At 44.0% G+C, this 20,936-nt stretch overlaps 1 protein-coding gene across 2 annotated transcripts; it reads right to left on the bottom strand.

Moving 5' to 3' along the window:
* Nucleotides 1-16,700: 16,700 nt before the first annotated feature.
* On the bottom strand, nt 16,701-19,410 carry LOC147445252 (putative pectinesterase 53). 2 transcript variants are annotated; one of them, XM_086525983.1, is made up of 5 exons: nt 18,310-19,410; nt 17,939-18,110; nt 17,611-17,817; nt 17,259-17,494; nt 16,701-17,126 (listed from the first exon to the last, which is right to left on the bottom strand). In XM_086525983.1, exons 1-5 carry the CDS (start codon nt 18,753-18,755, stop codon nt 17,114-17,116), a joined length of 1,074 nt encoding a protein of 357 aa, XP_086382109.1. In that variant the 5' UTR covers nt 18,756-19,410; the 3' UTR covers nt 16,701-17,113. The 2 variants fall into 2 exon arrangements, with proteins under 2 accessions (XP_086382109.1, XP_086382108.1); XM_086525982.1 differs by having other exon boundaries at nt 16,701-17,131; nt 18,310-19,391.
* Between the last annotated feature and the right edge of the window lie 1,526 nt (nt 19,411-20,936).

Raw genomic sequence — 20,936 nt, forward strand, 5'->3', positions numbered from 1 at the left:
TTGTAATGTAGATGTCAGACGAGAGACCAACTGGTGGGGAGCAACGAGCTGGCTCTTCTTTTGGTTGGTTCACATCCCAGGTGGGCTCCCACCCGGGGTGGACATCGCCTCCAGTGGACCCGAGCCTTGAGTCGATGAGAATAAGCAAAGAAATAAAATTTTTTTATACCTGATTAACCCTAAACCATCAGTGTCATAGGTTTATTTTTGTTATTTGCAGGAATGGCCATCCTATACCTACCCTTCTTAGGTTCCTCCATTGGTTGTAGATCCAGACCTACAACAGGCTATCTCTTTACAAGAGCAGTATCTCCGTTTGACGAAGGATTTGTTTGGCCACTACACTTCACAGCAGCTTGCGACCTACGGCCTTTCTCCGCAGACTACAAAATGGGTAGTCAAGGAGGGAATCCTTACCTACAGAGCCTTGCACCGACGGCACCTCACTCTACAACCCCTTCCTATCGTCCTACTCCCATTCCATCGCAGGGTCCCACTCCCATGGCATCACAGGGTCCTACGCCACTCCATTCCACTCCTGCTTCGCTAGAACATCGTCGTCGGACTTCCTCTGGCAGCACGCGTCGACGCTCGTCTCATGGCAGCGAGCACCATGAGAGCCGAAGCGGCGATGGATCTTCTTGTTTCACATGTTTTGGTAGTGGCGAGGGAAGGGAGTCCCCACTTTCAAAGAGTGCCACCGTAACGCAAAGGATGAGGATACTGACGCACCTATGCCAGGCACGCATGGGTGATACTACACAGTTAACTATGGCAGGGAGGTCGACTTCAGCCAGCGCACGATAGGGCATTTGGACACCATCTACAAATTCTTATACATTCAACGTATAAGAACTCTTTTATAAAGCTTAGAGACCAACTGCCCGATCATGCACGGTACATTGAGAACGCTCTGTTAGCTAGATTTCCAAATGCCCCCGATCAACGTTTTTCACAACAATGGTTGGAGGGCTACATAAAGACATTTCTAAAAAACAAGTAGTCCAGTGTGCGGCACGTATCAACCAACCAAGTCAGAGATCCAGACAGGAGTTACCACAGTGGCAACATGGTAGATGCGGAGTGGGAGTGGGCAAGTCAAGAAAAGAGCGATCAAGCTATGATGGGCTCATCATACAAACAACAATGCGAGATTCGTGCAAGACAAACTCCCGCGCACTATGGCTCAAGAGGCAAGGGAGCTTGGAAGGATAAATATATAAGATTAATTGAATTATATATAACGTCGATCGGTGATTATAAAGATTGTAGTTGATGATTTGGTATTGTTATTGCTAACTTAGAAAAATATCACTCTCTCTCGACCAACCAGAGAGATGGTCAAGTATCTGGAGCGACATACATAATTTGATACTTAGTGATGGTTGTTCAAAAACAAACACATCTCTCGCAAGCAATTCGACGCGGTGGTTGGATCACTACAAGAGGTAAGTTTAAACAAGTAATTTTGTATCAATAGTTTTCAGCTGTTGATAATTGTTTAATTTGGTTTGGGTTTATGTAGAGTCAAAGTGATCAAACATACGTGCCTCTGGACGACAATGAGATAGAGGAGGACTAGATAACAAAATATTTTGTTCAAACTTTCGTAAAGTTCCAATGTGGCACAATGTATATACAACTATTTACTTTTTATTGTAACTTTTTTAAATAGTTGATCTTCTGCAAATTGTCAAGGTAAAGCAAATTCAATTTCAATTCTTTGGTATTTTTTATACTCTTCCAAAAAACAATTAATGTTTCATTGTTTTATGCAGGTCAAAAATAAAGGTGCTCATTTGGGCCACCCAAAATCCCCCCAAAATTGGGTGGCCCAAATGAGCACCTTTATTTTTGAATTGGCGTGTAGCGGCAATAAGCGCGGTAATAGATGCGGCAACTGGCGTGGTAATAGCAGCGGGTATATTGCCGTGACTATTACCACGCTTATTTTGAGAAACCACTACCACGTCCATAGCCGCAGTTATTGCCGCCCCGTAATTTTTTCTCTCTCCTTTTTCCTTTGTTTTTCGGCAGCAATGCTAGCAGTTATAGACAACTTCTCTTATAGTGATTATTGGCAAGAAGGACTCATTGGGGGCGAGATAGGATTGAGGGTCTTGAAACGTCTCTCCGCCTCTGCTACTCCATGCCGTACCCCCAATGGGAAGATTGTGCTTCTTAAAGCACCATGGATGCTAGCCAAAGAAGAATTAGACCAAGTGAAGGATACCATTGCGTATATTTGCACACCAACAGGATACATGCGGTCCCTAAAGGGAGCTTTCACAAAAGCAACGAAAAGCGAAAGCGTTCAATCGTTTGGATTGACGTCCCATGATTGGCACAAGATGCTTCAGGTAATGTCCCTTTCTCTAATCTCTCTATTGTTTGTTTTTTAGGACACATGATTTGTGTGTATGACTGTCTCTCACTTTCCCTTCCTCTATGTAGTTCATTTTGCCGGTGAGTATGTGCATATGCTGGGACAAGAAAGTCAGAGATGTTATTTTTAAACTTGGAGAGCTAGTAAGGTACACCACAAGACTCCACTCGTCTACACTTTTTTATGTGCACAATAACCTCAACTAGCACTTAGTGTATTCTTGTGTGTTTTCTTGGAGATTTGTGAGCTTCAAGGAAATTGAAATAGATGCTATCCCTGCTAGTCAAACACTTGCAACAGAAATTGTGTGTGCCATTGAGGATGCATTTCCTCGATCAGTTCTTCTTAGTCAAATCCACCTCTTGGTTCACGTGGTCGAAGAGATTTCTATATGTGGAGTAGTGCATGCATGATGGATGTTCTTTTAAGAAAGGTTTTAAAAGACTCTCAAAGATTTTGTGCGGCCTATGGTCTCAACCAAAGGCATGTATGGCCAAAGGATGGATCGTGCAAGAGGCATTTGTTTACATCTCAGAGTATTTGACACAAGTTGATCCTTCAATGTCTCACATGTGGTCAAACGAGGAGGATGAAAGGATGACTTCACATTTGCCAAGTGGAAAGGGAAAACTATTTAACATGGATAACTTTTGTATTCTCAGTGCAAAGGTTATGATCAAGTGGATGGACTTGTGGACAATGGAAAAGGCAAGGTGTTTGCAAGAGAGAGAAGCATTGAAACAAGTGCTTGGAGGAAGGAGGGTACCCCTAGTGCCTATACATCTTGCATGTTTCCCAGATCTCATTAGTGCGGAGTGGATTCATGAGAGAATGATCGAAGCAAAAGTGCACGGAGAAGACATCACCGACAAAGAATGGGAGTATGCACGAGGCTACATACCAAAGGTAGAATACTCATCTACTTAAACCATATTGTATAATTTTTTCATGATTTTATCTTTCACTATAAGATGAGTTGCCTATAACCGCTAGCATTGCTGCGGAAAAACAAAGGAAAAAGGAGAGAGAAAAAATTACGGGGGTGGCAATAACGCCAGCTATGGATGCGGTAGTGGTTTCTCAGTAATAAGCACGGTAATATACCCTCTGCTATTACTGCACCATTTGCCACATCTATTGCTGCGCTTATTGCCGCTACACGCCAATTAAAAAATAAAGGTGCTCATTTGGGCCACCCAATTTTGGGTGGCCAAAATGAGCACCTTCATTTTTGACCTGCATAAAACAATGAAACATCAATTGTTTTTTGGAAGAGTATAAAAAATACCAAAGGATTGAAATTGAATTTACTTTACCTTGACAGTTTGCAGAAGATCAACTATTTAAAAAAGTTACAATAAAAAGTAAATAATTGTATATACATAGTGCCACATTGGGACTTTACGAAAGTTTGGACAAATTATTTCTCCTATCTAATCCTCCTCTATGTCGTCGTCGTCTAGAGGCACATGTTTGATCACTTTGACTCTACATAAACCCAAACCAAATTAAACAATTATCAACATCTCAAAACAATTGATACAAAATTACTTGTTTAAACTTACCGCTTGTAGTGATCCAACCGCTGCGTCGAATTGCTCGTGAGAGATGTGGTTGTTTTCAAACAACTATTGCCAAGTATCAGATTCTGTATGTCGCTCCCAATACTTGACCATCTTTGTGGTTGGTCGAGAGAGAGTGATATTTTCCTAAGTTAGCAATAACAATACTAAATGATCAACTACATTCTTTATAATCACCGACCGATGTTATAATTCAATTAATCTTACATATTTATCCTTCCAAGCTCCCTTGTCTCCTGAGCCATAGTGCGTGGGAGTTTGTCTTGCGCGAGCCTCACATTGTTGTCTATATGATGAGCCCGTCGCTGCTTGATTGCTCTTTTCTTGAATTGCCCACTCCCACTCCGCGTCTGCCATGTTGCTACCGCAGTAACTCCTATCTGGATCTCTGACCTGGTTGGGTGCTGCGTGCCGCACATTGGACTGCTTGTTTTTCAGAAATGTCTTAATGTAGCCCTCCAACCATTATTGTGAAAAACGTTGATCGGGGGTGTTTGGAAATCTAGCTAACAGAGCGCCTTCAATGTACCGTCACGATCGGGTAGTTGGTCTCTAAACTTTATAAAACAGTTCTTATACGTTGAATGTATAAGAATTTGTAGATGGCGTCGAAATGCCCTACCCTGTGTTGTGTTGAAGTCCACCTCTCCGCCATATTTAACCCAGTAGTAGCACCCATGCGTGTCTGGCATGGGTACGTCAGTATTCTCGTCCTCTGCGTCAAGGGCGACACGCTCTGAAAGTGGGGACTTCGTTCCCCCGCCACTACCAAAACATGCAAAACCACAAGATCCACCGCCGCTTCGTCTCTCATGGCGCTCGCTGCCCTGAGACGAGCGTCAATGCGCGCTGCCAGAGGAAGTCCGTTGACAATGTTTTGGCAAATCAAGAGTGGAATAGAGTGGCGTAGGACCCTGTGATGCCATGGGAGTGGGACCTTGCGATGCAAGGGGAGTAGGACCCTGTGATGCAAGGGGAGTAAGATCGTGCTATGGAATGGGAGTAGAATGATAGGAAGGGGCTGTAGAGTGAGGTGCCATCGGTGCGAGGCTCTGTACCTAAGCAGTCCCTCCCTGACTCCCCCATGGTGTAGTATGCGGAGAAAGGCCGTCGGTCGCAAGCTGCTGTTGCGTGTAGCGGCCAAACAAATCCTCCGTCGAACGGAGGTCCTGCTCTTGTAAAGAGATAGCCCGCTGTAGGTCTAGATCTACGACCGGTGGAGGAACCTGAGAAGGGTAGGTGTAGGATGGCCATGCTAGGAGCGAGGCTATGGGGGGTACATACGATGAGGTGCCATGACAAGGTGTAGGGCATGCAGAGAAACAAGGGCGGGAGAGGAGATAGAGAGAGAGAGATCGACACTACAGTAAAAACAACTCACGCTATATTCTCTTTTGTTTGATGTATAGCCTTTTACATATATAAGCAAAAAAATTGCCATGCAAACTGCTTCTTCTTAATTGCATGCCGGGAAGGATGTTCCCACGGGCTTGGAAACCCAACAATCCCCCCTCAAGACCACTCTCATGGTACCTTGAGTTTTTGGTATACTCGACAACCGTGAGTTTTAGGTTCTCTCACAACCAAGGATTTCTGGTGTATCCATAACCTGGTGCTAGGTGAGCAACCCCCCCTTGAACAGATAGGGTGTAGGTCCAAAAAGTTAGCTACCAAAGATGGAGGTTTTGGTTCACTTCCAAACATTGGGTTTAAGGTGTGCCCAGTAACCTCATGAGAAGTGGGACAAAAAATGGGACTTGAGAACAAAAACAGATAGATTGGGAGGTCTTACCCACTCATATGTGGCAGTGTCTAGAGCCCTTACAATTTTGATATGATGACAACCGACAAGCATGACAATAATTGACAACAGATAATGTAAAAAAGGCTTTACAGATAATTTTGTGGACAAAAGACAAAAAACTTCTATGACGCTTGACTGACAAAAGCAATTTGCAAGTCCAGTACCACATTCTTGAAGCAAAATCGTTGAGAAATCACTATGTGATCAATATCCACTGAGCTATTCCTGATTATGTGAAGGTTGTAAAACTCCGTGATTAAGTACTTCTTCATGTTCTGAATCACTTGCCTCATCGTTGGGTGTATTCGAGCCAGCAATTTGACATAATTGGCATACATATCCAAGAGAAGAATAAGAAACCTTTGTGAACTCTGTGGTGATGTACCGAGTCTTTGGCAAACAATAGTAGCATCAAGAGATCTAAGGATTGCATAAATCCAAAAAACTTCGTAGCTTCCCAATGCTGTAGTATCTTGGTGGATATACATCGAGAACTCACCCAAAAACTTTATGCAGTATATGAGGAACAAAAGGGTTTTGACATCCTTTTAAGATGCTGCAAATACTATGCTCTTATTGAGCCTTGCTTTTCTCCTTACAATGTGTTTACACGCTACGAGAAGGTCTTGAGAAAACTGCCAACCACTAGCAGCTTTTTGAAATGGGTATGCTTCACAACTGCCCTTTGCAGACGATTAGAAGCTCTACCTACCTGCGCTCCCTCCTGCACCAAATACGTTTTGATATGCTACCTTCAACCTGCGCCAAGAAGCCTCTATCGACTTTGCATGTGTCTTTTGCAGCGTTTCAAAACGCCTTGCCTTGCCAGCACCTGAAGCTCCTTGCCTGCAGCGCTTAGCAAAACCTCTAAGTTCCACGGCTTTTTGATATGCAATCGCCTTTGCCTTGCTACAGTCACCAACCAACAGTGCTTTGCTCCTTCAAATTCCTCCTGTAGTCGATTTTCTCCAGCGTTTTGAGATGCTGTGTGCAGAGGCTTCTCCACCTGCCCACCTGGGCTCTGATACCATGTGCTAGGAGCGAGGCTATGGGGGGTGCAGACGGTGAGGTGCCATGACAAGGTGCAGGGCGTGCATAGAGAGAGAGAGAGAGAGAGAGAGAGAGAGAGAGAGAGAGAGAGAGAGAGAGAGAGAGAGAGAGAGAGAGAGAGAGAGAGAGAGAGAGAGAGAGACATTGCAGTAAAAACAACTCACGCTATATCCTCTTTTGATTGATGTATAGACTTTTACATATATAGACAAAAAAAATGCCATGCAAACTGCTTCTTCTTGATTGCATGCCAGGGAAGATGTTCCCACGGGCTTGGAAACCCAACAGGCCATGCCTGCAAATTACAAAAATAAACCTATGACACTCATGGTTTAGGGTTAACTAGGCAGAAACATTCTTTATTCCTTTGCTTGTTCTCACCGACTCAAGACTCGGGTCCACTGGAGGCGATGTCCACCCCGTGGGAGCCCACCTGGATGTGAACCAACCAAAGGAAGAGCCAGCTGGCTACTCCCCACCAGTTGGTCTCTCATTTGACATCTACATTACAAAGAGCAATATGAGATTTAGCTTTTGTCCCCTACTCACTCATCTATACATACGTACACAAGTATATATGCACACAAGCATGTAGATATATATACATACTAGTAGACCTAAGTAGGGGCTAGTAGTGCCAAAGGTCAAGTGCATGCACCTCTTTAGATATCATCACAATCTCAACCGTGGTAAAACCAAAGGTACATTGTGGCAATCCATGTATGAGTGGATCAATGACCGCAACGCCACGATTAAAAAAGAACTATACCCAAGAGGAAGCGTCTAACCTTCGGGGGCTATGCTCCCGTACTTAGTGCCTACATACATGCATAAACAAATATATATGTACACACAAATATATATACATATACGTAATGTAGGCACTTGGTTGTGCAGTTGAACTACGGAGGAAGCTCCATCCCAGAGTCATGCCTGCCCCTCCATGTAAAGCAAGAACTATCAGAGATGAGAAGCCATTAAACATGGATGATATCTTCTGTCGAGGCATGGAGGTTTCGGCTAAGGTCATGGTGGATTTGGACTTGGGTGCTCTTTCCCCTCTTTCTCTCTCTCCCTCTCTATCTCTATTCTCTCTCTTTCCCTATTTCTCTCCCTCTCTATCTACTCTCTCTCTCTTTCCCCCTTTCCCTATCTCTCTCTATTCCTCTCTTTCCCTCTCTCTATTTACTCTCTCTCTATCTTTCTCCCTCTCCCTCTCTCTCCCCCTCTCCCTCTTTCTCTATTTCTCTCTCCCTCTTTCCCCTCTTTCTTTCTACCCTCTCTCTCTTTCCCTCTCTCTCTCTCTCTATTTACTCTCTCTCTTTATCTCTCTATCTCTTTCCCTCTTTCCCTATCTCTCTCTATTCCTATCTCTCTCTCTCTCTATGTGTATCGACTTCCTAGAATCGCATATGAAGCAAGTCAAAAGGTCCAAAAGACATGCAAGAGCAAAATACTAAGTTCAGGGTGGACACTTGACATCAAGAAATGGTTTGGAAGATGGGATGCATGTCACTTGGTCAAGGATGCCTTGATCGACTCCCAAGTTAATGAAGCCTTCTTACAACGCCAATGTATCATGGCTTGGGAAAAAATCCAGAGGTTCTTGTTTCAGCCATTACACCACATTCATTGCCCCAAACTACAAATCTCTCTTCTTCTCCGAACATGGTAACCGAACCCATCCTTACATCCTTGAGCCCATCCAATTGAGCGCAATCCGCCATTGCCTCCATTCGTCTTAGCTCCCATTCTCTATGCTGCAAGATAGGACGTTGGGGTAATGGCAAGGAGTCTCATCAACTTTGCGCCTTATGCCCTCGTCAAGTGCGAGAGAGTGAGTACCACACACTACTTGAGTGCTCAGCTTCTGACCACATTAGGTCCACTTTTCTCCATATATTCAGCCATGAGCTCTCCCTACATACCTTCCTCTCCCAACCACGATGTGGACTCTCTATTGTGACGCTCATTTAAGCCATTTTTTAGCATTGAGAGTCACTTATGACCTCCACTAACACCACGTGACATGTTCATTTGGTCCCATAGGTCATATTTGACCTCCGAGGATGATAATAGAACTATCTCTCTCTCTCTCTCTCTCTCTCTCTCTCTCTCTCTCTCTATATATATATATATATATATATATATATATATATTCCTCTCTCTCTCTCTCTCTCTCTCTCCCTTTCTACTCTCTCTCTTTCCCTCTATTTACTCTCTCTCTCTCTCTCTCTCTTCCCCCCCCCTTTCTCTCCCTCTTTCCCTCTCTATCTATCTCTCTCATTCCCTCTATCCCTATCTCTATCTCTCCCTCTTTCTCTCATTCTTTCTATCTCTCTCCCTCTTTCTCTCATTCTCCCTATCTCTATCCCTCTCCCTCTTTCTATGTCTCTCCCTCTTTCTCTCATTCTCTCTTTATCTATCCCTATCCCTCGATCCCTCTCTTCTTCTACCCCTCTCTATCTCTCCCTCTCTCTCTCTATCTACTCTCTCTCTCTCACACATTCCCTCTTTCCCTATCTCTCTCTCTCTCTCTCTCTCTCTCTCTCTCTCTCATTCCCTCTTTCCCTATCTCTATCTACTCTCTCTCTCTCTCTCTCTCTCTCTCTCTATCCCTCATTCTCTCTTTCTATTTCTCTTTCTTTCTCTCTCTCTCTCTCTCTCTCTCTCTCTCTCTCTATCCCTCGCACTCTCTATGTTTATCCCTATCCCTCTCTTTCTCTCATTCTCTCTTTACTCTCTCTCTCTCTCTCTCTCTCTCTCTCTCTCTCTCTCTCCATCCATTTATCTCCCTCTCATGAATTCTCTCCCTCTCTCTTTCCCTCTCTCTCTCTCTCTCTCTCTCTCTATCTATCCCTCATTCTCTCTATTTCTATCCCTCCCTATCCTCTCTCTTCTCTCTCTCTCTCTCTCTCTCTCTCTCTCTCTCTCTCTCTCCCCCATTTATCTCCCTCTCATTAATTTTCTCCCTCTTTCTCCCTTCATCTCTCTCTCTCTCTCTCTCTCTCTCTCTCTCTCTCTCCATTTATCTCCCTCTCATTAATTATCTCTCTCTTTATCTACCTCTTTCCCTATCCTTTCTCTTTATCTATCTCTATCTTTCTCTTTCTCTCCCTCTCTATCTATTTCCCTTCTCCTCTCTCTCCATTTATCTCCCTCTCTTTAAATTTCTCTCTCTATCTCTCTCTCTCTCTCTCTCTCTCTCTCTCTCTCTTTTCATTTATCTGTCTCTAACAAAATTAACATTGCTATCTAACGTTCTATCCAAACAAACCGAGCAAAGCAATCATTTACAAACAAGTCTTGCAAAGCAACCATTTCCAAACAAGCCTTGCAAAGCTACCATTGTCAAACAAGCCAAGCAAAGCAACCATTTTCAAATGAACGAGGTATGTTATGGATTCTCTATTTTTTTATTTATTTTTATTTATGCGTACGTGTGTGTTTGTGTGTGTGTGTGTGTGTGTGTGTAGTAGTAGTAGAAAACAAAAGGGAAAGAGGAGGGAGGTGCTTTGTTTTGTGTTTACCTCTTTCTTTGTAGCACAGTTGATCTTCGGCTAGGTTGAGCTTCCAAAGATGATGGCAGAAAACCCCCTTCGACGAAACCCCCTTCAATGTTGTGCTTCCAAAGACAATGGCGAAAACTTGGACGAAAACCCCTTCGATGAAACTTGGGAAGCTTGGAGAAGGAGAGAGAGGGAAGGGAGAAGGGGAAGGGGGGGCGCTTGGAGAAGGAGAGAGAGGGAAGGGAGAGGGTGGGTGGGAGAGGGGGGGGGGGGGAAGCTTGGGAGCGATGGCGGAGAGCAAGAACGCAGAGTATGCAGCATTAAAAATGCGGCTTCCTTTGCCTTCTTGCCTATTTTAGGCGCCAGGCATTATCGCAGGTATTATTCAGACATTACCGTGTCCATTACCGCGCCCATTACTGCGTCTATTATAGAGGCCGGTCATTTCAAACGGATACATGCGAATCCGAAATTAGAGGGGTGGGGTGGGGGGGTACAAACTATCCCCTCTACCCTTAGCTCTACATTATTTCATTTTTTAGCCTTTTGAGTTTTTTGAGGAAGATTTTTAATTTTTTATGGATACTTTATTTTGTAGTACTTTTAAATGTTTATTATGATTGTGGTCCCCCTGGAGGCCCTGAGCACGATCGTTGGCTCAAGGAAAAACTCCCTTGTCCTTGCGTCAAGTGCAAAAAGGCAATCCCTCACTTGAGGCGCATTGCTTTGGACACGTGGAGAACGAAGGGCTTTGGCATCCTCAAAAAAGCACTCGGAGAGATGATAGCACAACTCACCTGTCGCTTGAGGAGGTGCCTCATTGGTCTGTGTTCGGTGGTGGTGCACCGGAGCGCAAGGCCAAACGACAGAGGCTAGAGCGACTGGACGATTTGGGTGCACCGCATGGTGATCCTCCTATGGCGTCTCCGTCGCACTTTGAGGGAGAGGATGAGCACATGTTCGACATGTGTGATGAGTTACTAGCTCATGAGCATGACGTGTGCGAGGAGGATTGTCAGCTTTGCACTGAACGGGCAGCCGAAACAGAGGATAGATTGATGACGAGTGCCCAAACACCTCTTTATGAAGGTGCACGATACTCGGTGCTTTGAGCATCGTTGGAAGTCCTCAATTTGCAAGCAAAATTCGGTTGGAGTAATGCAAGTGTCGATGCACTACTTCTGTAAGTATAGAATGTGGCTTTTATATACTCTCCACTCGCTTTATGGTGCTATCTTCTAGGAATTATATTAATACGCATGTTTGTTGTAGTTTGATGGGCAAAATGTTGCCAGAAGATCACCACATGCCTCCAGATTGTCGACGAGCTAGATCGTATGTCGCTGCACTTGGAATGGAGTATGAGCGCATCCATGCATGCGTCAACGATTGCATGATCTACCGCAATGAGCATGCACATGCTACCTCATGTCCCGTGTGCGGGGAGGCATGATACAAGATAGGAGCGAGCGGGGCACACCTACCCCGCAAGGTATTGAGACATTTTCAATTAATTCCTCGCATCCAACACTTGTTTAAAAGCAGGTCTATCATGGAGCTTCTTGCATGGCACACGAACCATCGCTCAAATGATGGAATGATACGTGTCCCTGCCGATTCACTTGCATGGAGGCACATCAAAACTCAATGGCTAGAGTTTGGGTTGGAGCCTCGACACTTGAGGCTTGGGTTAGCAAGTGATGCTGTCAATCCCTTTGCACTAAGTCTACTTCATGGAGCACTCGGCCTGTGGTGATCGTCAACTACAATATTCCACCATGGGAGACAACCAAGAAGGGCAATATACTTCTTCCCTTGCTTATTCCAAGGAAGCACAAAGTGTCAAATATTGACATTTACCTCGAGCCCCTCATCGAGGAGTTGGAGGAGTTATGGAGAGGTATTCCTCTTGTCGATGTCTCACTTGCAAAGGGGGGAGAGGGGCCATTATGAGGGGAATCCTTATGTGGACTATGCACGACTATCCTGGGCTTGAAGAGATTTTTGATAACCCCCTTTTCTCTATCTCTCTCTCCCACTTTCCCTCTTTCTCGTTAGTTCACTCATCTCTCTAACCATATGATATGTATGCAGGGTTGTTCACATTGAGACACAATGCATGTCCTACTTGCGGGCCATCGTTGGTGACAGAGAGGCCCGATTCAAGATAATCTATCCAAACAACCATCGTTTCTTACCCCAAGGGCATAACAAGCACAAGGCTCTAACAAATGGGAAGACTCCTCTAAAGCTCATGATGGTAGATTGGGCAACCCTTTGGGAAGAACACCACAACAACAATCTCGCTCCGTGTTCTCCACCAAAAGGTATGTCCAGGTATTCTATATTTTTAAGGCTTCCATATTGGAAGGACTTAAAAATACGACACCTCTTGGATCCCATGCACATATTCAAGAATGTAGCCTAAACACTATGGGACCACATTATTGGCAAGAGGGACCCTTTGGGTGCGAGGGAGAATTTGAGGCTTTTAAAACGTCTCCCCGCCTCTACTACTCCACGTCGTGCCCCAAATGGAAAGATTGTGCTTCCGAAAGCACCATGGATACTAGCCAAAGAAGAATTAGATAAGGTGAAGGGTACCATTGCCTCTATTCGCACACCAACAGGATACATAAGGTTGCTAAAGGGAGCTTTCACAAAAGCGAAGAAGGGTGGAGGGAGCGTTCAATTGTATGGGTTGAAGTCCCATGATTGGCACAAGATGCTTCATGTAATCTTCATATTCCCTATTCTATCTATAGTTTGTATGTATGACTATCACTCACTTTCCCTTTCTCTGATGTACATTGTAGTTCATTCTGCTGTTGAGTATGTGTATATGTCGAGACAAGAAAGTCAGGGACACTATTTTCAAACTAGCAGAGCTCGTAAGGTACACCACAAGACTCCACTCAACTACACATTTTTTATGTACACAATAATTTCAACTAGCACTTAGTGTATCGTTGTGTGTTTTCCTATAGATTTGTGAGCTCCAAGGAAATCGAAATAGATGCTATCCCTGCTGCTTAAACACTTGCAATTGAAACTGTGTGTGCCATTGAAGATGCATTTCCTCGATCGGTCCTTCTTAGTCAAATTCACCTCTTGGTTCACGTGGTGGAGGAGATCGCTATATGTGGATTAGTGCATGCACGATGGATGTTCTTCTTAGAGAGGTTTTTAAAGACTCTCAAAGATTGTGCGGCTATGGTCACAACCAGAGGCATGTATGGCCGAAGGGTGGATCGTTCAAGAGGCATTTGTTTACATTCAGAGTATTGGCACAAGTTGATCCTTCAATGCCTCGCATGTGGTCAGATGAGGAAGATGCAAGGATGACTTCACACTTGCCAAGTGGAAAGGGGAAACTATTTAACACGGATATGAATCTATCCCGAGTGGTCAATAACTTTTGTATTCTCAATGTAAAGATTATGACCAAGTGGGTGGACTTGTGGACAGTGGCAAAGGCAAGGTGTTCGCAAGAGAGGAAAGCATGGAATCAAGCACATGGAGGAAGGTGGGCACCCCCACTACCTAGACACCTTGGTGCAGAGTGGATTCATGAGAGAATGACCGAGGAAAAAGCGCATGGAGAAGACATCACCAGCAAAGAATGGGAGTATGCACGAGGCTGCGTACCAAAGGTAGAGTACTCATATACCTAAACCATATTGCAACGCTATTTCTTGAGATTATTTTTAATATGTATTTGATAAATTAATATATATTTCTATTTTATAGTGCCTTTCCTTTAACTCTATGTGGTCAAAGGGTCGTCACTTTCGTACGCGCCACATTGACGAGCGTAGAACCACCATGGATTGTGCCATCATGGGCAACTTTGACACAACGGTGATGAAGCCAGGTACTTCGGAACTATTGAAAGGATGCTAAAGGTTAATTTTAGAACCTTTCATACCTTCATATTTGAGTGCAAGTAGTTTGTAATTGTGTCTAGACGACATGAGAATGGCCTCTACATGGTGGACTCTAGTGCGCATCACACAAGGAGTATGACAATTTAGTTTTACCGCGCAATTGTGAGCAGGAGAGTGACATGTACCTTTTTTATTCTTATTTGTTTGTAGCGTTAGTAATACCAATGTTACTCACTTTGAGCTTCTATTTTATAGGTCATCTATATCTTAGCAATCCACCAACCAAAACTTTGGTTCATAATTCTCGTAACAACTCGGGGGAGAACCATTTTTTCCACTAATGAAGTGGAGACTATCTTTGACCCTCTTCCACCTCCGACTTTGGATGAGGTGGAAACAGAGGAGAGGGAGGTCGATGAATCAAGTCTGACGACAACAAGTCTTAGCGAGGATGATTGTCATGATGATGAGATGGAGGATGACGAACTCGAAGATGATGAAGGCAATGCATCCATAAACGACAATTCCGTTTCTCTCTTTATTGATTTAGGAGCCATGGGTTTATAATTGGATAATGCCTTATGTAGAGATCTTTTGGAAGATGATTCATAAACATTTTATAGTTATGAAGTTTCTTGGTTGTATAATCCATTCATCTCTCTCACCCCCCTCTTCCTCTCTTTAGATTTGAGAATATGCTCAATTATGTTAATCAATTGACACTGATTATTTTAGTTGTAACCAAGTGTAATTCTATATCCCTTTCCCTCTCTCTCTCTCTCTCTCTCTCTCTCTCTCTCTCTCTCTTTTTTAAAATTTGAAAATTTTATACTATATTCTTTAATTTTTATTGAGAGGAGGGAAACACCAAATTTGAAGGAGAGGTAAGCTAGAATTTGAAAGTTTAGGCGCTAAATCTGGCTATCGGATATAATAGCGATAATGTACGTGGTAATAACAGCGGTAATATACGTTGAAATATTTTAAACACAAAAAAAACCCTGTCCTCTCTCTCTTGTTTCTCTACTTGAATTTGCACATTCTCTCTACAAAATGTGATAAAACAGCGCGATAAACACTTGGAGATTTTCATAGTGTTTGTAATTGATAAAAGATATTTTCATATTTTGTAGTGCTTTTCTTTTAAGTCTATGTGGTCAAAGGGTCGTCACTTTCATACGCACCACCTTGACGAGCATAGAACCACCATGGACTGTGGCATCATGGGAAACTTTGACACAGATGGTGATGAAGCCAGGTATTGTGGAACTATTGAAAGGATATTACTAAAGGTTAATTTTAGAACCTTTCATACCTCCACCTTTCATACCTCTACATGGTTGACTTTAGTGTGCATCACATAGGGAGGTATGACAATTTCGTTTTGCCATGCAACTGTGACCATGTGAGTGACTACCTTTTTGTTCTTGCTTGCTTATAACATTAATTATACGAATGTTACTCACTTGAGCTTCTCTTCTATAGGTCGTCTGTATCCTAATAATCCACCAACCAAAACTTTGGTTTGTAATTCTCGTAACACCTCGGGGGAGAACCATTTTTGCTACTAATGAAGTGGAAACCATCTTCGACCCTCTTCCACCTCCTAGTTTGGATGAGGGGGAGACAGAGGATCAAAGGTAGATCGATGATTCAAGTCCGGCGGCCGTAAGTTTTAGCGAGGATGATTGTCATGATGAGTGAATTAGAAGATAATGAAGCCAACACAATAATTCTATTCCTCTCTTTATTAATTTAGGAGCCATGGGCTTAGAATTGAATGATGCTTCTTGTAGTGATCTTTTCGACGATGATTCATAAATATTTTGTATACTTTAAGTTATGAATTTTTTTGGTGGTGTGAGTCATTCATCTTATCTCTCTCCCCCCTCTTCCCTTTCTAATTTTGTGAAGCATGCTAAATTATGTTAATCAAGTGATAGTGTTTAGTTAGATGTAATCAAGTAGAGATAATTATTGCGATAATAAGCACGAAAATAAACACGGTAATATTTGAAATGAAAAAAAGCTCCCCCCCAGTCTTTCTCTTTCTTTCCTCTCTAACTAATTTTGGACCTTCTCTCTACAAAACACAATAAAAGACCGTGATAAACAATTAGAGATTTTTATAGTGTGTTGTTTGCTATAACGGGAATCAATTGTCTCAAATTTCAATTTGTGAAAGTCAATATCTAAAACATGATATGGATGGATGTCATGGAGAACGCTCCTATGAACGTATAAAAAAGTATGAGAAAATAGTACCCATGTCTCGACAAAAGATGTCGTCCATGCTTGACTTCTCATCTCTGACGATACTTGCTTTAATGGAGATGCATGCACATAACCATTGTTTCATGTTTTAATATCATTTTTTAAATAATATCCTTTAATTTTTATTCACAAGCAAAAAAGAGAGACACAAAATTTGAACATTCTAAGCGTTAAAACGAGGTTCGGTAATAAGCGTGACAATCATTGTGGCAAAACACGCAGTAATACAAGCGGATATATACTTGAAATACAAAAAAATGTTTCTCCTCTCTTCTTTCCTCAACTCATTTTGGACTCTCTACAAACGAGATAGTCGAAGAGCGATGAACGGATTTTCCATATGTATAATCGTACAAATTGATTACAGAACGCTTTCATGTGTCGATGCTTAACCACACATATATGAAAGCGAAAGGGCGTTTATTCATGAGACTGCATAAAGGCGGACGTATGTACATATATTTAGGGGAGCGAAACGAATGATCGAGTGCTATTGCGCAATCCATTGCTCGCCGTCAACGAAGCCGAGCGACATGAAAGGAGCAGCCTGCGCAGCAGAGAGCTGGTGTGACCACACCACTCTCCCCTTCATATTCGCACCAGGCCCTCTGCATTGATATTCACCGTAGAAGACTGTCCTGCAGATATATTGAATATACACCACTGTTACAGTAATGACAGTAATCCTTACGAGTTCAATTATATAAATTGGACTGTGTAACGGTAAGACGTCGATACAAAAAATGCCGATGGATTAAAATATACCTCTCTCGGGTGTAGTCCCCCCAGTTGTACCAGCCGTCCGGCTTGATCTGCGCGTCGATGTAGGATGATACGAAGACAACCCGCGAGTAAGGGCCCCACGCACGACCCAAATACAGAACACCCGATCCCGTCAACTTGCATTGCACAAAAGAGAACCCCGAGTCTTCCCCCTTGCTTTTGCGCTTCTGTGCCGTAAAAGAGCCATAGGCCTTGGCAATTGCGCGCAATTCACAGTTCTGATATTACCATCATGATTAAACCAATCACTAGTCATCAATATTACCGAGTTTGTTTCATACAGACTGTGCTAATTAAATTGCGTGCGTAAATTCGACCTTGCCCTAATATTTACCTGGTAGAGTGAAAGTCCACCACCGAAAATGAAGTCCACAGAGCCTTGTATGTAGCAATTGCGGAAGTAATGGCGACCCTTATGGTCGTACAAGGTATCCTGTGTTCCTAAAAACCGACAGTTATAAAACGCGGCTCTGTCCCCAGATATCTGGAAGGCCACCGCCTGCATGTCAGTGGAGCCAGGATGGGGATAAGGTGCCGTGTTCTGGATGCATACAACATTTTATAATCAATTAGGGTCCGTATTATAAGCTGCTGATTGCCCCATGCATGCATCACCAACCATCAATCATCAATTTTCAAACAAATTATCTTGCTGTACGTACCGAGAAAGTGATGTCCTTGGCTATAAAGCCATCAGACATCACCGACACTGAGGCGCTCTTGAAAGTGGAGCCTGCAGACCTTGCGTTGTCGTGCCATGTGATCACGGTCTCGCCAGCTGCGGCACCTTGGAATGTGATGTACGGCTTCTTCTTAGGAATCTTCACTTTCTCTCTGCACCGGCAACAGCATCCCATTATAACATGAATATGTTCGTGATGCAGGGTAGGGATCGTCAATTCAAGCAACCGCTGCAGGAGTATGTGCAGCTACCACACTAAGTCATGACTCATCATGCATGCTGATCTGATCAATTAAGAACTAAATGTGCAGTTTTAATCATGCAGAAGAAGAAGAGAGGAAGCGCGCTCACTCATAAACTCCCGCCTCGATCTGAATGACCACTCGTTCAATATTTCCACTAGGAACAGAGTTGATCGCCGCTTGCACAGACTTGAAATGACCACTTCCCTTTTTGTTCACAGTAATTATTCGTGTTACCGCGTCCAGTGTACCGTACAGCCCCACCTGATGCGCGTTCTTCTGTGCTCCAGCCCACTCGGAACTACTGGACATGGACTGGCTTGTTGATGCGCCTTTTCTGACCAACCTGTCCCCCACACGCGCCACCCAACAGAGGTAGTCGGCTTGTATGTCCTCCCGGCGCCGTACTGTGGCGTTGTGGTGGCCGTGCCCTGCATGACGTAATTGTGAACGATGACAGGCTGCATCTGCATCAGCGGATACCAGCTGCAGCGCCAAAACCAACTGTAGCAACGTCAGGAAAACGTAGTAAGCAACTACGAGCTGGTCCCCCATACAGCTAGTCGTCAAGTAATTAGATGGGCGGTCCTATGATCTGTACGGGCGGGAAGATCAGGCCGGGAGAGGTGCAGTATGGTCAGTGACAAGACGACGAATACGTACACGCCAAGCACGTCACTTTCCCACCACCACCAGACGGCCAGTTGCCAATCACGTCGACTACAGTGCAGCCTCTCTGTTTCTGGCGCTAATTTCTAGCTGCATCTCCTGACTGGGAAGCAGGAAAGCTGATGAAGGAGCAGATGAGATGCCTACTCAAAAACTAATTACAGCACGTGCAGCTTACAATTATTGATGCTGGCAGGAGAAAATGGTGTACTCCTCCCCTCATTATGTAGGAAGGCTACCAACACTAGGCAACAAAAGGCTTGCTACGATGGCCGAGTGCAGAGAAGGCCACCGCGCGAGTATCCCGCTCACTAGCGCAGCGTCCATGTGGCATGATAAGGAAGGAGAGGCTGCTGGCAGCTGCATTCTGGAAGGTTTAAATATTGCAAAGGAATTCACCATTTTAGCAACAGCAGCTCGCAAATTGCAATGATATTGTAGTATTGTACTCAATGTGCACACTCGAGAGGCTAGAGCGCAGCGACATGGAAAGTGTTGTGCTTGGACTGGGTCCGCATGAGGTCACACGCACACCGTGGCGCGAGCTGCACTCATTGACGCGTGTGAAGTCGAGCCTTTGTTGGGACGCATGATAGCAAAGGGAGCTGGGCCCTTTCTGGCTTCCCCAACAATCACATTAATGAAGATTGGACTAGGCTTCAAGTGGAAAATGTGGGCAATGTTCGCGTATTTTGAACCGAACTGAATTGCAAAATCTCGGCTAGATGGATGCACAAGAAGATTTAGAAATTTTCTCATGTAGGAAAACGGAGTCTTCTCGAGTGTTTTTCATACAATGAATAACATCATGAGCTTCTGCCTGAGAGGCACCACATACCTAGCTAGGTACGATTGAAGGCAGGGGATAGCCGGCGGGTCGGCAGTCCCCTGCCCCCAATCGTACCTAGCTAGGTATGCGGTGCCTCCCTCACAGAAGCTCATGATGTTGAGGTAAGTCACAATGTGGGAATTATTGTGAGAATTTGTCCAAAACTTCTTGTGATGGTGCTGAGCTCCGTACTGAGCCCGCTAGTCGATAAGACTAACTGAGCAAGAAACAAGATGGCGTAGGTTTGTGAGGCGAAGGTGAAGAAACAGGTGAGCTAGGAGCAGGGGTTTCTTGAAGCGCTCTGTCGGGTTGGTGATGAGCGAGTGCTCTCTCGCTGGGAGAGGAAAGTTCATCTCGAAGGCATCGCCCTCAGCTTCATTGCTTGAGGGTGGCATCACCTGGTTTCACCCCCGCCTTACTTGAGCTTTTCGGCACATGGGTGTCAAACCCCAAAGCTTGAGTAGCTTGGCGTTAAAGCAAAGGTTAATCGCCATCGCCATCTTCATGGGCTGCATGCTCACAGCAATTAATAATCGCTTAGAACTGTAGCCAGTTAATAATCGCTTTAGTTGCAAAATCTAAAGTAAATAATCGTTTGGTTGCTAGTGGGCTTTTAAAGTAAATAATCGTTTTATCAACCTTTCTTCTCTGGCTTCCATTTTATCTACTTTTTGGCTTCCATTTTATCTACTTTTTGGCAAAGCAAAGGTGTTGCTTGTGTGAGCAACTTACTTATTGTAATTTGGGTTAAGCTTGGAATAGAAGGGGGGGTGTCGGTGAGGCCAGCTTTCACCACGCCATTCGACAATGGAACCCGACGCATTAGTCATAGGTGAAGATATTGTAAAATTTTCACAGATGTTAGCGACAGGTAAATTATCCGAAATGGAGTTAGCAGTGCCGATGGATGAAGGCGACGGTTCGGTTTTGAAACCGTTACATGATGCAAAAATGTCGAGCCCCAATTCGTCAAAGGTTTTAACCATGAAAATCACTACAAGAGGCTATTCATATTAGCGACGCTCAAAAAAAAAATTCTCGGCGTCGCTATGAGCGTCGCAAATTTACAAAGAAATTTGCGACGTTCATAGCGACGCCGGCTGGGTTAAAAAAATAACTGAGCGCGCCCAAAAACTCAGATCTCAGATCTGAGTTTTTCGGCGCCCTCAAGCAAGGAGCAGGTAATGCTCTCCCTCACTCTCTCTCTCTCTCTCTTTTTCTTCTCCACACACACACAC

Source organism: Adiantum capillus-veneris, chromosome 12 (assembly GCF_014529385.1).
Source record: "Adiantum capillus-veneris isolate H3 chromosome 12, ASM1452938v2, whole genome shotgun sequence".
Lineage (NCBI taxonomy): Eukaryota > Viridiplantae > Streptophyta > Polypodiopsida > Polypodiales > Pteridaceae > Adiantum > Adiantum capillus-veneris.

Coding starts and splice junctions, on each gene's coding strand:
- LOC147445252 (XM_086525982.1), bottom strand. CDS start 18,755: ATGGGGGACCAGCTCGTAGTTGCTTACTACGTTTTCCTGACGTTGCTA. Junction 18,111..18,309: donor ATCGAGGCGGGAGTTTATGA/GTGAGCGCGCTT, acceptor TTGCCGGTGCAG/AGAGAAAGTGAAGATTCCTA. Junction 17,132..17,258: donor GGGGACTACACCCGAGAGAG/GTATATTTTAAT, acceptor ATATATCTGCAG/GACAGTCTTCTACGGTGAAT.